At 37.2% G+C, this 15356-nt stretch overlaps 1 protein-coding gene across 7 annotated transcripts in view; it reads left to right on the top strand.

The window, feature by feature from the left end:
- SORCS1 (sortilin related VPS10 domain containing receptor 1) overlaps positions 1-15356 on the top strand; it is a 458014-nt gene that overhangs the window by 387370 nt on the left and 55288 nt on the right. For all 7 annotated transcript variants that reach the window (XM_019725092.3, XM_019725090.3, XM_019725087.3 and 4 more), the window contains exon 18: positions 5398-5569. In XM_019725092.3, the coding sequence (XP_019580651.3) occupies positions 5398-5569 (172 nt within the window). The remainder of the gene's footprint in view (positions 1-5397; positions 5570-15356) is intronic.

Below are 15356 nucleotides of genomic sequence, written 5' to 3' on the forward strand. Positions count from 1 at the left end.
ATAGATTTTTTTCTTGCTATTAAGCTAAAGATATTTCTAGGTGTGTTAAAAAAAAAAATAGGTGTGTATAGAAATTTCTGCCCATGGAGTTTGTTTAGAGGAGCCATTAATCCCTCCTGGAACAATGTAAAATGTGACAGCTTTTATTGTTCCTAGGGGTGAGTTTCTCAATATACAACAGGGATATTTACTCAGGAAGCTTAAAAAATGATTTTAAAATAGCATTAATTCAGTGCCTATATAAGAACATTTAGTGGGTCCAGAAAAAACATAGACACATAAATTCTAGCAAAATCATAACCTTCATACTGTCAATATACATTTGGAATGTTTTAAAATGCTTTCTATAAACACGTTCCTCCCTGCATCAGCCATAGAAACACTTCCACCCTGGATAACCTGCCATTGCCCTGGAGTTGCTATTTCCAGGGTCTCTGGGGCCTGTGGTCTTTTCCCCAGGGACTGCGTTCCCGTGTCTGATGGGGATTTTGATGTTCCGTCTGATCTCAGCGAGACTTGTCAGTGTGCAGCATGGAGAGTAATTGGTCCTAGAGGTGGTGCATGTGTTTCAAGTCCACAGACAGGAAATCGCTTGCATTATTTACAGACAACACAGCTCATGTAGCTGTGTTCTAGCAAAGCATGGTGCAGGCTCGCAGCAGAGACTCAGGAATTGTGCTACGAAGTTGACTCCTCAGAGCACCTTTCTTAGATGGGGTCTTCCCCATTTTCATGGGACTGTACTCGGGTTGGGAAATGAAGAAGGTTACTGTCACTGTGTGTGGAGAACTAGTTCCTCACACAGCTGTTCTTGCCCACGTCAGTGGGATTTGCATTACTGATCCTCATTCAGGTGGTCTGACATACTGGCAAGAGACACCAAGCTCAGTGCAGAGGTCCAGAACTGCTACCCGTCCCCTGTGTGACCTTGGGAAACTCTCTAAACGGTATCTCCTTTCCCTTGTGTGCAAAATGAAGGGATTATATTGGATGATCTTTGAGACCCCTTCACGCTCTGACACGTCCATGACCAATTTCAAATGGCCCATCATTAGGATTCCTTGGATGGCAGGTACTCAAAAGAAGGGAGAATGTCTTTATATAAATTAGTTGTACAACCAGTTGGCACTGACAGTGGATTCCATGAGTCATTCTCATGATTCTTGATTATAAGTCATTTAGTTTAGCATGACCATAGGTCCCATTTCATCACATTTAAAATGCACTGAAAATGAAATCACATTCCATTTAATGTTCAAATTAAACCACTTGTGCTTCCATCTTGCTTAATGCAGGAAAAGATTTCTTCCCTCCACCTACTCTTCTGTCTCATGACAGTCCCCTAATTCCAATGTCTGCTTACTCGTTTTAAGGGAAAAATCCTGAGAATTATTGCCTTCAGGAGAGAAACTTGGAGAACCTGCCTAGTCAGCCATGGGACCCAATTCTTTCTGAATGTTGATGTTATGGCTACTAAATAAGATTATTGTTGAAATATGGGTACATTGGGTCTAGGAAGATTTTAAATCTTAGCCATGCATTATGTCCAGAACTAGCCTGTTCTCTTTTCCCAAGGCTTTCTCCATTTCTTGTTTCATTGACTCGAGTGTCATTGTAACAAAGCAGTTTTTCCTTGAAAACAAAGGCATATATATAGTACAATATATAGTACAATCCAAGAAATTAAACTATTTAAATTATTCTCATTGTGAGCACAAAGGAGAGACACCCTAGTTTAGTGACAATAAGACCAGCCTTGGCTATAAGCAGACCTAGAGTTCCCGCTCCACCTTGGTCAATTCATGCGACACTATGGTGAAAAAAGGGAAGAGAAAACTTTACAGAAAAATCTGATTTCTAAGGGTATTTTTAAGAATGGGTAGGAACTTAAAAGGATGAAATAGCATTTCAGACAGAATGAACAGGCAAAAGGCTTGTAGGCATGGTGTAAGCTCGGGAAGTGTGTTGGGCAGTGGAAAGAGCTGAATTTAGAAAAATGCATCGAGGCTAGACCGTGGGCCTCTACTTTCAACCTGAAGTTTACCCTTTATGAATAAGCCCACAGGAAGTTTTGAAGGATTTTTAAAAAAGGAATTGATATGGTTGGATTTGATCTTAAGAGAATCTTGACAATAATAGATAGTATAGCTTCTAAAGTATTAATGTTAGTATTTTAAATGCTTTTTACTAAGTTTTGATATTCTGATATTTGTTACATTTTTACCATGTGCCAGACTCTATGCTAAGCCTTTTTAAATGCATTATTTCATTTAATCCCCCCAAGAACATTATGAAAAGATTCAGTAATTTTCTCTGTTTTATACGCATAGATCACAAATATTAGAGAGAGATTGGTAAATTGCCCAAGTTCTTATAGTACGTAAAAGCCAGAATTTAAACTCAGGCAATTTAATTCCACAACATTAGTTTTAACCATCAGGGAGAGCAGTGGTCTTCAATCCTGTATGCATGCTAGAATCAACAGGGGAGCTTAAAAACAAAACAAAAGCAAAACACAATGATGCCCAGAAGTCTCCATTAAAATCATACCTCCTGGGGGCAGGGTCTTGACATCCATTTATTTTAAAAGTGCCACCAAGTGATTCTAAAAACCAGACAGGGTTGAGATCCACTGAGCTGTACGATACTGTCACCTTAACATATACTGCATAGTCATAAACATGTGTATCGCACCCAAAATCACAAGTCAAAAAAAAAAAAATGTACTACATAGTAAAATCACATTTTTCTCTCACAAAGAAAAACTATGGCCTTCATCTTTTTTTTAAAGACTGGCAGGCATCACAGAAGCACAACCAAAGAAGGTGGAGGTAAAAAGAAAAAGATGACAGGAGAGTATCAAGCCAGGAAGGAAGAGAGTAGCTGAAATAGGGGTTATTGAAGTAATAAGACACTGTCTACTGATGAGCGGTCGGTAATATCAAAGGCACATTTGCAGAATGTTTCCTTTTCAGTAATTGTTACAAAGACTCCCTTGCCATTACAGAGCACTTTTCTTCTTGGTAGATTGAAGAATGCTTTACCAACTAAATGCATCCCAGTAATATTCAGAGCTTAGGTCCAACATAATCATAAGTTGCCTTGTTATTGTGGAGGTAGCAGCCCCATTTAATAACATATTAAATGCATTATTCATTTATGTAACTCAGACCCAGGGACAGCTGCTGGGATGAAAATAGAACCATTCTGTAATGTAAAAAGCAGGTGTGTGCTTACTTGAGTAAATTAACTCTGTATTTCTGCTCAATTTTCTTCTAAATTTCAGGGACAGGTCTGGTAGGGCTAATGTGATGCCATTTTCATCCAGGAAATAAAATGGCTTCAGAATGGTTTTTAATGAACATTTGAAAAAATTACCAACAGTCTTCTCTGTGGCAGAATCCCAGGGGGAATGGATTCGTGCTTTGGATTTAAACAGAACTGTTGCTACAGGATTCAGGAAAGCCTGGGGCCATGATTGGTCAGAGCAGCGACAAACAAAAGGAATGTTCTCTAGCTGATGACAATGTTGATGGTGAGCCCCTGCCTCTATAGCTGTCCTCTAAGACAGACTCACAGGTGTGCTTGGATGCTAAGTGATTAAAAATCATATTCCACCATTCATTTGCATAGTACCTTGCCTCTGAAACATGCAGGGAGTTTCTCATGCACAGTTCAACTCACTGGGACGCATAATTACTCTGTGACATTGATGGTCATTTTCCTGCTACTACTGCTGTTAGCAGAATGCCACCAAACTCCAATGTCAGCACCTTTTCTTTTTTCCTTTTCTCCCACCTGCCATGATTTTCCCTTTTAATCAGCATACACTCATAAGCACCTGCAATGGATTTTTTTAAAGTATCAGATGGGGTGATGTTAAAAATGCTCAGACATGACCAATCAGAATGGGTAGGGATCTTAGGGCAGGAGCAGGGGTTTGGAGGCTGCTTGCTGTGCTAGGTGTTAGGTGTTAACCCTTTAGTTGCTGGATCGTAAGGAGAAGCATGGCCTCCAAAGACAGTGATCAGCACAGTCCTTGGAGGGTTTGGGGGTAGTGGTAACGACCAAGGGCTATGCAGCTATTTCACCATTTGAAATGGTACAATCATCCCAGTGTGTATCTCCTAATTATCAGCCTTGCATGTCCAGGGCTCAAGGATGCCCTCAAGGAGCTGAAAGTTCATGGTCACAGACAGGGAAACAATCATGCGAGGCATAAATTGTTCCTACCAAGTAAATCATAAGGATTCCTTTAAGAGTTGACAGAACGGATGATATTACTCCATTTGATGACTCAGCACAGTGCAGTGGTAAAGAGCGGATGTGTTCTAGGGACAAATTGTCTGAGGTCCTGGCTGTGTGATCTTGAGAAAGCTCGTTAACTTCTGTGAATCTTCATTTCTTCACCTGTATAGTGGGAATACTAACCCCTTCCTTATTAGGTTTATTTTGAACATGAATGAGAAAAGTCATGTTAAAAATTTAGCACAATGACTACACGAGAGCCCAGTAAGCTCACTCTAAATACACATAAAATTCTTACTATTTTATTATCATAGTCAGGAAAAGACAGGCGATAAACTATAACTATAGGTATGTTTTAGGCAGCTGATGGAGCATGGAAGCAGAAGGAGCAAAAGAAAATAAGTACTTCAAGAGCATTGAAAAGAGACGTGTGGCTAGAGCAGACTCAGCTCGTTGGGGAGAAAGAGTCCAGAAAAGTAGAATGAAGTTAGCTTGTGGGGGGCTTCGTGCACAAGATTACAGGATTTTCTCCTATCCGAAGAACATTTGGAAGCCATGAAGGTTGTGAAACTGGTAGGAAAAATAATACCAATATTAAATTAAAATAATTGGTAACATTTCATAAGCACCTGCAAATAGCCAGGGTGGTTTTAAATTCTCTGTGTACATTAATCCATTGAATCATACAACTACCCTGCAAGGTGAGTTAAAGATTAACAATTGGTCTATTCCATTGCAATATATATTACTCCTTCTAGCACTTAATTGTATAGCCTTTGAAGTATCTCCTAGGTTACCCTTGTATGTCCCTTCAACTAGAGTATAAACTTGGTGAAGGCAAGGACCGTGTCTTCCACTGTTGTGCATTTCCCATACCTCTGAAGTGAAATGACTCTTCAGTTATACTAGTAATAGGTGCGATGTGTTACTATGATGATTTGTCTCTTTGTTGAGTGTTTTATATGAGTTAGCTGTAATCCTCAGAGCAACATGAAATGTAGTCATCGATAGCCCTCAGGGCTGGGCAGTAGGTTCAGTGTAAAAAATTGGGAGTATAAATAAAACATTGAAATTAAAATTAAAACAAAAAATTGGGAGTGATCCGAATTATAATACGCTGGATTACAACTTGAGCTTTTCTCCATTTAGGTATAGGAAAGTGGTTTCCAATAACTGCACTGATGGAGTGAGAGAACAGTACACCGCCAAGCCACAAAAGTGCCCGGGGAAGGCCCCGCGGGGGCTCCGGATTGTCACTGCAGATGGAAAGCTGACCGCAGAACAAGGGCACAATGTTACTCTCATGGTGCAATTGGAAGAGGTAGGACTCATTCCCATCTCTCCTCTACCTTCTGGAGGCAGCGATTTTTCCTACGACATAATGTGTTTTTTTTACATATCTAATTTTCTGGGTTTTGTTTACATATGTTTTCTTTTTTATTTTAAATGTTTAAAATTTGTATTTTATTCTACTTTTTTGTTCCTTGTTTTTGTTGTTATAATTTCACCTTCTCTGACATATTTCTTCAATTGTTTTCATTTTACTGCAAATTGTTCTTCACTCCTACTTCATATCTCACTTCTTGGTGGCTCTTTTTGATTTAGCCTTGCCTTATTGGCACTTTTACCAAAAAGTTTTCTCAGAATATATTAATGGTATTTAAAAAATAATTTAGTACACACACATACTCAGCCAACCTATAAGATGCTAATGCTGTCTTCCTCTCTCAACCTGAAATCTTGGCTTTTCTTTTCCAAAAGTAACATGCTGGTCATATAGCACAGAGGTCAATGTCTATCAGAGGCTAAAACAAATCCTCTTTAGAGAACATGAATACAAATCAGAGGTCATACCTATTTTTTTTTTTTTTCATATAAAAAGATGGACATTTATTTTTTTGGAAAAAGAATTATAGCTATATCAAGAAACAGGACCAAAAGTGGGACAAAAGAAATGAAAATGGTGAAAAGGGCTAATACTTATGAAGTAGGAGTCCCAGAGGAGAAAATGTCTGGGAATTTTCCAAAACTGAAAAAAGTGATTAGCATTTCAAGCACATACGTTCGAGAGACTCTTCAAACTCCAACCAGGATATGTACAAAGAAGAACCACACTCATGTGTCCTATTCAAACTACAATAAAGCTAAAAACAAAAATAAATTTTTAAAGGAGCCTAGAAGAAAATGGAATGACATTTTTGATATGCTGGGGAAAAAAACAAATGTGAAAGTAAAACAGACATTTTTTCAAATGAGCAAAAGCTGAGAAGAGTCGTATAAGCTGATTGCTATAAAAAGCAATACTAAAGGTAATTAATTAATTATTCAGACATAAAGAGAATTATCCGAGACAAAAGCACAAAACTAATGGAATGAAGAGCAAGAGAGAGGGGATACATGTGGGTAAATTGAAATTAATAATAACTTTGCAGACCAAAAATGATAATCAGCTATGACATTTAAAATATATACAAATTAAAATATATGACAACAGTGATACAGTATGTTGGGGAAATTAAATGGAGTTAAAGTGTTTTAAGTTTCATGAAATGTCTGTGAAGAAGTAAAAGTAGTAATTTATATTAGACACCAATATGTCCAGAATGTATGTTTTAATATCTAGAGCAACAACTAAAAGAATACTAAGAAAATATTTACCTATCACGTAATAGAAAAGGAAATTTGAATAATACTAATGGTCCCTCATTAATCCAAAATAAGGTAAGGAAGAGAGAAAAGGCAACATACTACAATTGAAACAAATAGAACAAATACTAAAATGCAGATATAAACCTAAATATTGTCAATAATTACATGAAATAAATATTTAAGGATATTTGTGGCTTGCTTAAAAACCCTGTACCTAACTTGAGATCATGAAGATATTATACCACAAGTTTTTTCTTTAGTTTTTATATTTAAGGCTATGATGGATCCATCTTGAAAAAATTGTTTCAAGAAGGGGCCAATGTTTAAATACTTTTCCATCTGTGTGTTTAATTAACCTAGCACTACTGAAAGACAGTTATTTTTATACTGAATTGCTATGAGCCTTTGTCATAAATCAATTTGACCATGTGTGCATGGGTCTATTTCTAGACAATTTTGTTCCATTGGTCTGATTTTCAAACCTGTGTTAATTGTTAATTTCAAACACATTGTGTTTACTCTAGATTTAGAGTAAGTCTTTATATTTAGACATATAAATCCTCTAAAATACATAGAAACCACATATACCATGTTTCCCCAAAAATAAGACCTAGCCGAACCATCAGTTCTAATGCGTGTTTTGAAGCAAAAATTAATATAAGACCCGGTCTTATTTTATTATAATATAAGACTGGGTATAATATAATAATATAATATAATATAATATAATATAATATAATATAATACAATATAATTTTATATTAGATTCATGTGTACAGCAACTAGGTTAGACATTTATATCATTTATGCAGTGATTCTCCCTGATTAGTCTGGTACACCCCTGGCACAATGCATAGTTGTTATAACATTATTGATTATATTCCTTATTCTGTGCTTTATATCCCCATGACTATTTTGTAACTACCAATTTGTATTTCTTAATCCCTTCACCTTTTTCACTCAGCTCCCCAAGCCCCCTCCCATCTGGCAACCATCAGTTTGTTTTCTGTATTTATGAGTCTGTTTCTATTTTGTTTATTTTGTTCTTTAGATTCCACATGTAAGGAATATCATATGACATTTGTTTTTCTCTGTCTGATTTACTTCACTTAACATAATACCCTCTAGGTTTATCCATGTTGTCGCAAATTGTAAGATTTCATTCTTTTCTATGGCTGAATAATATTCCATTGTATAAATGAAACCACCTCTTTTTTTTTTTTAATCTATTTCTCTATTGATGGGTACTTGGGTTGTTTGCATATGTTGGCTATTGTCAATAGTGCTGCATTGAACAGAGGGGTGCATATATCTTTTCAAATTAGTGTTTTGTATTTCTTTGAATAAAAATGCAGACATGAAATTGCTGGGTCATAAGGTAGTGTAGTTTTAATTTTTCTGAGGAACCTCCAAACTGTTTTCCATAGTGGCTGTACCAATTTGCAATCCCACCAGCAGTGCATGAGGGTTCCCTTTTCTCTGCATCCTCACCAACACTTGTTGTTTGTTGATTTATTAATGATAGACATACTGACAGGAGTGAGGTGATATCTTATTATGGTTTTAATTTGCATTTCTCTTATGATTATTGATGTTGAGTATTTTATCATATGTCTATTGGCCATATGGATGTCCTCTTTGGAGAAATGTCTATTCAGGTCCTCTGTCCATTTTTCAATTGGACTATTTTTTTTGGTGTTGTATGAGTTTTTTATAAATTTTGAATATTAACCCCTTATCAGATGTATTATTGACGAATATCTTTCCCCATTCAGTAGGCTGTTTTTTTCATTTTGTTGATGGTTTTCTTTGCTGTGGAAAAACTTTTTAATTTGATATAGTCCCACTTATTTATTTTTTATTTTATTTCTCTTGCCCGAGGAGATATATCAGAAAAAATATGACTAAGAACCATGTCAGAGAGTTTACTGCCTGTTTTCTTCTAGAAGTTTTATGGTTTTGGGTTTTACATTTAAGTCTTTAATCCATTTTGAATTTGTTCTTGTATATGATATAAGAAGGGTAATACATAATTTCAATAAAGGACTCATACTCAAAAAAAATATAAATAAATTCTACAAATCAGTAAGAAAAATTCTGGCAAACAAATAGAAAGTGACTTAAACAGTCTTTTCAAAGATGGTAATCAAATAGTACATGAAAAAAATCTCCACATCACTAGTCAACAAGGCAATGTAATTTAAAACTGTAATCTGATACGACTGTGTGCCCAGCAGAAGATTTATATTTAAAAAGACTAATATCAAGTGTTGTTGAGAATATGGGGCAACTGGTGATTCATACAATGCTGTTTGGAATACAGATTGATACCCTCACTTTGGAGACCTGTTGGACATTAACTACAATAAAGCTAAACATATTTACAACCTGTGATCTAACTGTTCTACTCCTAAGTATATATTCATCAGAAATGCATACAAATATGCACCCGGATATGTGTAAAATAATACACATAGCAGAGGTATTTATAAGACCTCAAAACTGGAAATAAATATTCACCATCAGTAGAATGGAGAAATTTATTACAATATACTTATAAAATGGAATACCATACAGCAATGAAAAATAACAAACTATGGCTACACATAAAAACTTGTCCCCATCTCATATCCAATACTGAGTTAAAGAAATCAGACTGAAAATATTCATATTGGATAACTCTAATTAAACTGCAAAAATAGGCAAAGGTAATTTATGATAGAAGTTAGAAAAATTGTTACCTTTGGAAGGGGAGTGAAAAGGGGGATTTGAGAGGTACTGGCAGTTTTTAATTTCTTGGTGATTAATGGATACATTTACTGAGTAAAATTTAAGGTATATATTCATATTTTTGCATTTTTTCTTTATGTGTATTATGTATGCTCAACAAAAAGCTTACTTAGAAATCATTTTGGAAATATACATAAAATTCAGTGCTTTGTATTTAGGTTTGTAGGGGGAAAAAGGAAAAAGAAAGAAAGCTTTTTGGGGACTCTTAGGGAAGGATTCATTTTGAGGACCAGTCCTATACTATGTGATGAATGGAAGGTCCCTTTCACAGAGACATAAGGAACCCGATTACGATACTCAGAAGGACATCATTTATTGAAACAGCAGATGTTCATGCTGGAGCAGCCTTCGGAATTCAGATTTTTGTTTCATTTCTAAGAGCACAGTAGAGGAAGGTCTGAAACAAGAACTCACTCCTGGTCAGCTCTGACCTTTGTACAAATGGAGCATGCCCTCCAGCGGCAGAGGCCAGGCTCTCATCTGTTCAACTTTGCTTTCCATGTAAGACCATTGGGCATCACAAACTTGGCCGAATGATGTGGGAGCATATTGGGGAATCTGGTTCTAAGATGTGTAAATTGGCGCCTTCTGGGTGCAAGAAGGGAAAAAAATAACGTCAGTTCATTCCACTTGAGTGGGCAAAGCTGCAACAGCAGGGGTGAAATCTGTTGCCTTCAGCTGTCAGAGCTGGCCCCTTGATGCTCTTATTTCCTAGTTCAGAGCACCAAGATGAAAGGACCACATCAGGAGGCCTTGGAGACCTCACATTTGACTGGGATTCTGTGCTAAGGATCCACAGGCTCCTCTTGCGGAAACAAACTCAGTTTCTTTATTAATCTCTGGATTATATATGTAGGCATGGGCAATTCATGTGATGAGCAGTGAAGAATAAAGAAAAGCAGAATGTCTCTGAGAAGCTGGGGAGCATTGAAATATGACACAATGATCACAACAATTTGGATATGCTGCACTTACTGAGCACGAACTGTGGTCCCGTTTGTCAGTGCTTTCATGGATTGTCTCATTTAGGTCTCATAGCAACCCTATGAGAATAGCGATTATCATCATTGGCATTTTTAGCTGAGGCTCAGAAAGTCAAAATAACTTACCAAAGACCACAAAGCAATAAATAGTAGAGCCAGGAGTCAAATCCAGGCTCTGTGATATCTTGCCTTTCTATTATTTTCTTATGGTAGAAAGAACCGTTTTGTGGGGAAAAATTTCACCTAGTTCTAAGACTCCCTAGAAACACTGACTAGAGCCAGGTAGTATCAGAGATAAAGGAGTAGAAAGAATAGACAAAATTATCTGTGCCCCAGTCAGGCTAGCCTATGACTGTTCCTATATTCTTACACACTAGTCAATCTATAAACCAAGATTGTCCCCTGATTTTCTGAGAATCTTCATGGTTTGGGATCAGTTTGTTGAAAGCTATTTCAGCAAAGAAATTCTCTCTTAGGATTTCCCCTCTGTGCAAAACTATGCCTTTATTGAATGGTAAGTATGTATCTGGCACTGTTTTATCCAGTCTAAAGAATATTGGAAAACATAGGATGTGAATGCAACACTCAAAGAATTTACCATCCATGTATACCAAGCTTTTCCAGAGGTTTGGGTACAAATTAGGCATATGTATATATATTCTTGTTTTGTATCAAATTTATACTTCCTATGAATATATATGTGTATGTATATATATATATATATATATATATATATATATATATATATATATAAAGTTTATAGACACACACATACACACACACACATATATAAATTTAATACAAAACAAGAACAAACAGAAATCCTTGACATGTGCCACTGGCAGTACATGGAGTCTCTATATCCTCAAAATTTCTAAGAGTCCACTTCTCATTTGAATTTGATACTCCTAAAGTTACTTTTAATATAGTATCTCACTTGTGCCCCCACACCTAGTGCCAATTCTTTATAACTATAGGGCTATTAATACCATGCTTTTGATGCCCCTAAAGCAGCAGGTCCTCCAGGTGCTAAAGGGACCGAGAGGTTCTCTGGCACACTCTGATATGACACTGCAGTGTAATTAACGCACAAGTCTCACTTCTCCAAGTTGGTATAATATCTTGCCATTTGGACACCAAAGAGTGTGCTTCTGTGTTTCATGTTTTTTTTTTACTACGAGCCCTGTAGACTTGTCTTTTGTCTGTGGGGCTAGGCTGGTTAGGGACTGATGCAACCTTCCTTCCTTTGCTCCTAGTTACTTACATATAATCCCTTCCCTCCATGCATATCAACTAAAGCATTACAGACCCAAGGAATCAACTGTTCCACCAAGTAGTTAGATGTGTGTGTTTATTTGCTCTTCAACAAATATTTTACTAAGTTCCAATTTCATATCATATACTTTTCATTAATGACTAGACATAGTGCTGTTTGTGGAAATACATGTTTTGTATTAGCTAGGACCTCTGCTGTATGAAGTTTTAAACAAAAATCTCACCACATGAAATCGAAATCACTAAATATTTTACATCCATTCAAAACAAAAAGAAAATGTACTCAGGATATTGTAATCTTTTTTATTTTTATTTTTTTATTTTTAGCATCTGCCAATAAACTGTAAATATCATTAAGATAAAAAACATGTGATTCCTGGTTGTGGCTCTAGCTCCTCTGCTCATCATGCCTCACAGATTCATAGGAACTCAATAAATATGTGGATTTGGATAGGCTTCCCCAGTAGACATAAAGCCCAAACTTAAAAGGAAAAGACTCTTAAAATTTGAATAACATCCAAAACCTGTTAAAGTCTTCATCTGAAATCTAAATCCCTTCTTTTATTCTGTACTAGTATATGTCCCAATTCTAACGTAAGGATATCAATGAAAACTTTGCTAAAACCAGAGCACAGACTAGAACTTCTTACTGACAGAAGATAATCAAAGGCAAGGTGCACTGATGCTAGCTGGTAACTCCATGTACAATAGCATGTACCCAACACAGAATTTTGCAGATTTGCACAAGTGCCACAAATAGAAATCCTTCCTGCAAATAGCATGTGAGGCCACCCTTCGCATCTAGGTGACAAAAATGACTCCATAACACAACTCCTTCGAATCCCACAGCTTGGCTCACCTGATGGGTTACTCCAAGAACCACGGAACTATTGAAGCTGATGAAAAGCCCGTTGTCGGGAACTTCACCCCTGATGCTTTTTCAGGGTTCTCTCTAATACACTCTAATGAAAGAACCTTCATGAGATGCAACAACTTAAAGGAAACACTCTTGCTTCCATTCCAGAATCATTGTGGCAGATCCAAGAAGAAAGTGCGCGCGCACACACACACACACACACACACACACACACACACTGCATCCATGCATCATTATGTCCTTAAGGAAAAAGAACAGTTGATCCAGGGACCAAGTTAGAAGGGAGAGGAGGAGTCCGTGAAGTTGTATCTAAAAAGCCAAACATTTTCCAATTACACCGCAATTTTAGGAAGTCAATCAAAGGTGTTTAGCACTGAGACCCAAGCATTCGGTGAGAGGTGGCATCTCTCTGGAAACTTGCTCAAGATGGATGTTCTCTGGACCACTAACGAGCACCTAATGTGCTTATAGACTTTCTGCGCGATAACTCGGCTTCCCGGCGAAATCCAATGCAAGACCCTGAAGGTACAGAACGGATGGCGCAGAGCCTAATTATTCTTAAGAACTCAACAAAACTGATTTGGAAGGCATTCATTTGAGAGGACTGCTAGGCAGAAGTAGTGTCTGCATGTTACAGAAGATAATTAAATATGCTTTAAACAGCCGTAAGAATAAAGAGATGCAATTCACTGCATAATTTAAGACTTTTAAATTAAATCTGAGGCAAGAGACGAAAATTAAAACTTTGATCTGTATCTCATTGTTTTAATACTTTAATTTACGTACAAAGACTGGAACTGAATAAAGAAAATTCACGAGTCTAACTTCTGTGAGATTTAACTCCAAAACGTGAAGGTTGTGTCCTCATTAGATGGATTTCAGTGACCTGTGATCATCACATACATTGAAAGACTTATGGCAGGATGAAAGTGACCATAATGTAATAACACTTCATAAATATTGCAGGATGCGGCCAGCCATCGGATGGCAGAGAAGATGACTCTTGATAAAATTTTCTGTGAGACGCTCTTTTTTGGAATTCATGAAATAATTTGACCTACTTTTTCATCCGAAGAGGAATTGGGCTGTTAGAGATAGTACAGAGTTAGCAGGCAGTGTGAAGTCTAGGCAGATACCAGTTTCTAAGCCAGCCCCGTTCTGACTGCAAAACCTCAGCTGTTTTCTCCTTCCAAACAAAGGAACGGGAGCTGATTTCTGTGAGTCATGGGGATTTAAGAGGCTTTCTCATGTATTATTCCTTACTCCATTCAGGTTTATTCTCTTTGACTCTAGTAAGGTAATCAAGCCACTTCATCCCTTCTCCCTTGTTGCTTCGGGTTAAAAAGGGAAGAAGGAAATGGGGCCAGCGAGGTAGGCATCTTTAGCCAGAGGCCTAATGTCTGGAATTAGGTTGGATTGGTTTGCAATTCTTTCTAAGGTTCCTCTCATCTCTCTTAATACTGATCCACATATATTGGGGTATTGCTATTCTTTAGGGTTTCAGGGAATAGATATTGGCGAAGAGCTTCATTCTGCCTTGACAAACAAAGAAAAATACCTGTCTCGTTACTGAGAGTTCCAGTTCAGTGAACATCCCAAAGGCTGGAGTCATGAAATAGCCTTCAGTTTGGGTTTTCAATCTCTTAGTCTGACTTCTTTCAGCCCTGCCACACTGATGTGCCATTTCATCTGCATGTGTGGCCACCAGCCCTGAATCGGGACTTCACCAAACCACACAATTCTTGTGCAACGGTGTCGCTTCCTCAGGTTGCTGGCTTTGTACTTTACCATTCATTATTCTGTGACTCTGCCATGCCAGCTCAGTGCTCAGCGCAACCCACCATTAACATGCATTGGAAAGTCTCCACCTTGTGGCAGCACTGCTTGAAAGAAATTCTACATCTTCACCTTAGAGCTGAGATCATTTCAGCAGCCTGAAGGGATGTAGGAATATGCATGGACGTCCAATAATGTCAGCAACAAGAATAGTAGAATGATAAAAATGACAGATTATGTGGACAAGACGTGACAATTAGGATTATCACCCTGCCCATCTTTAATTTGCAGGTATAGAAATTGAAGTCCAAATGGAAAATGCATTTCAAAAGGACAAATAACTGGGTCTCCTAACTCCTAGGGTACCACCTGACTTCCAGAGGGTATCTCTCCCGCATATAGTACCTCTGTAGATCACTGTAAATTCACTTAGAACTCACAACAACCTAATAATGTGGAAAGGTGATGAAGTGAAATCCAGGGCAATTAATCATATATCAGTTTCACAGATGCGATCGTATGATTTGATTAAATCCACCAAGTGATGCTAGATATAAAAATTTTGAAAGCTATTTAAAAATGTTGACAGCATAACATAAAACAGTGTAATGATCCCAGTGGTGGTGGTAGTGTTGATGGTGGTGGTACGTGTCCATGTGCATTCTCATTGGTTAATACAGTATTCACCAGTCTGTTAACAGTGTAATCTCTGGGTGGTAAGATTATGGGCAATTTGAATTTTTTTCCCCCTCATTTTA

The sequence above is a fragment of the Rhinolophus sinicus genome, chromosome 15, assembly GCF_057876585.1.
Source record: "Rhinolophus sinicus isolate RSI-liver-muscle chromosome 15, RSI-T2T, whole genome shotgun sequence".
NCBI classification, from domain to species: Eukaryota; Metazoa; Chordata; class Mammalia; order Chiroptera; family Rhinolophidae; genus Rhinolophus; species Rhinolophus sinicus.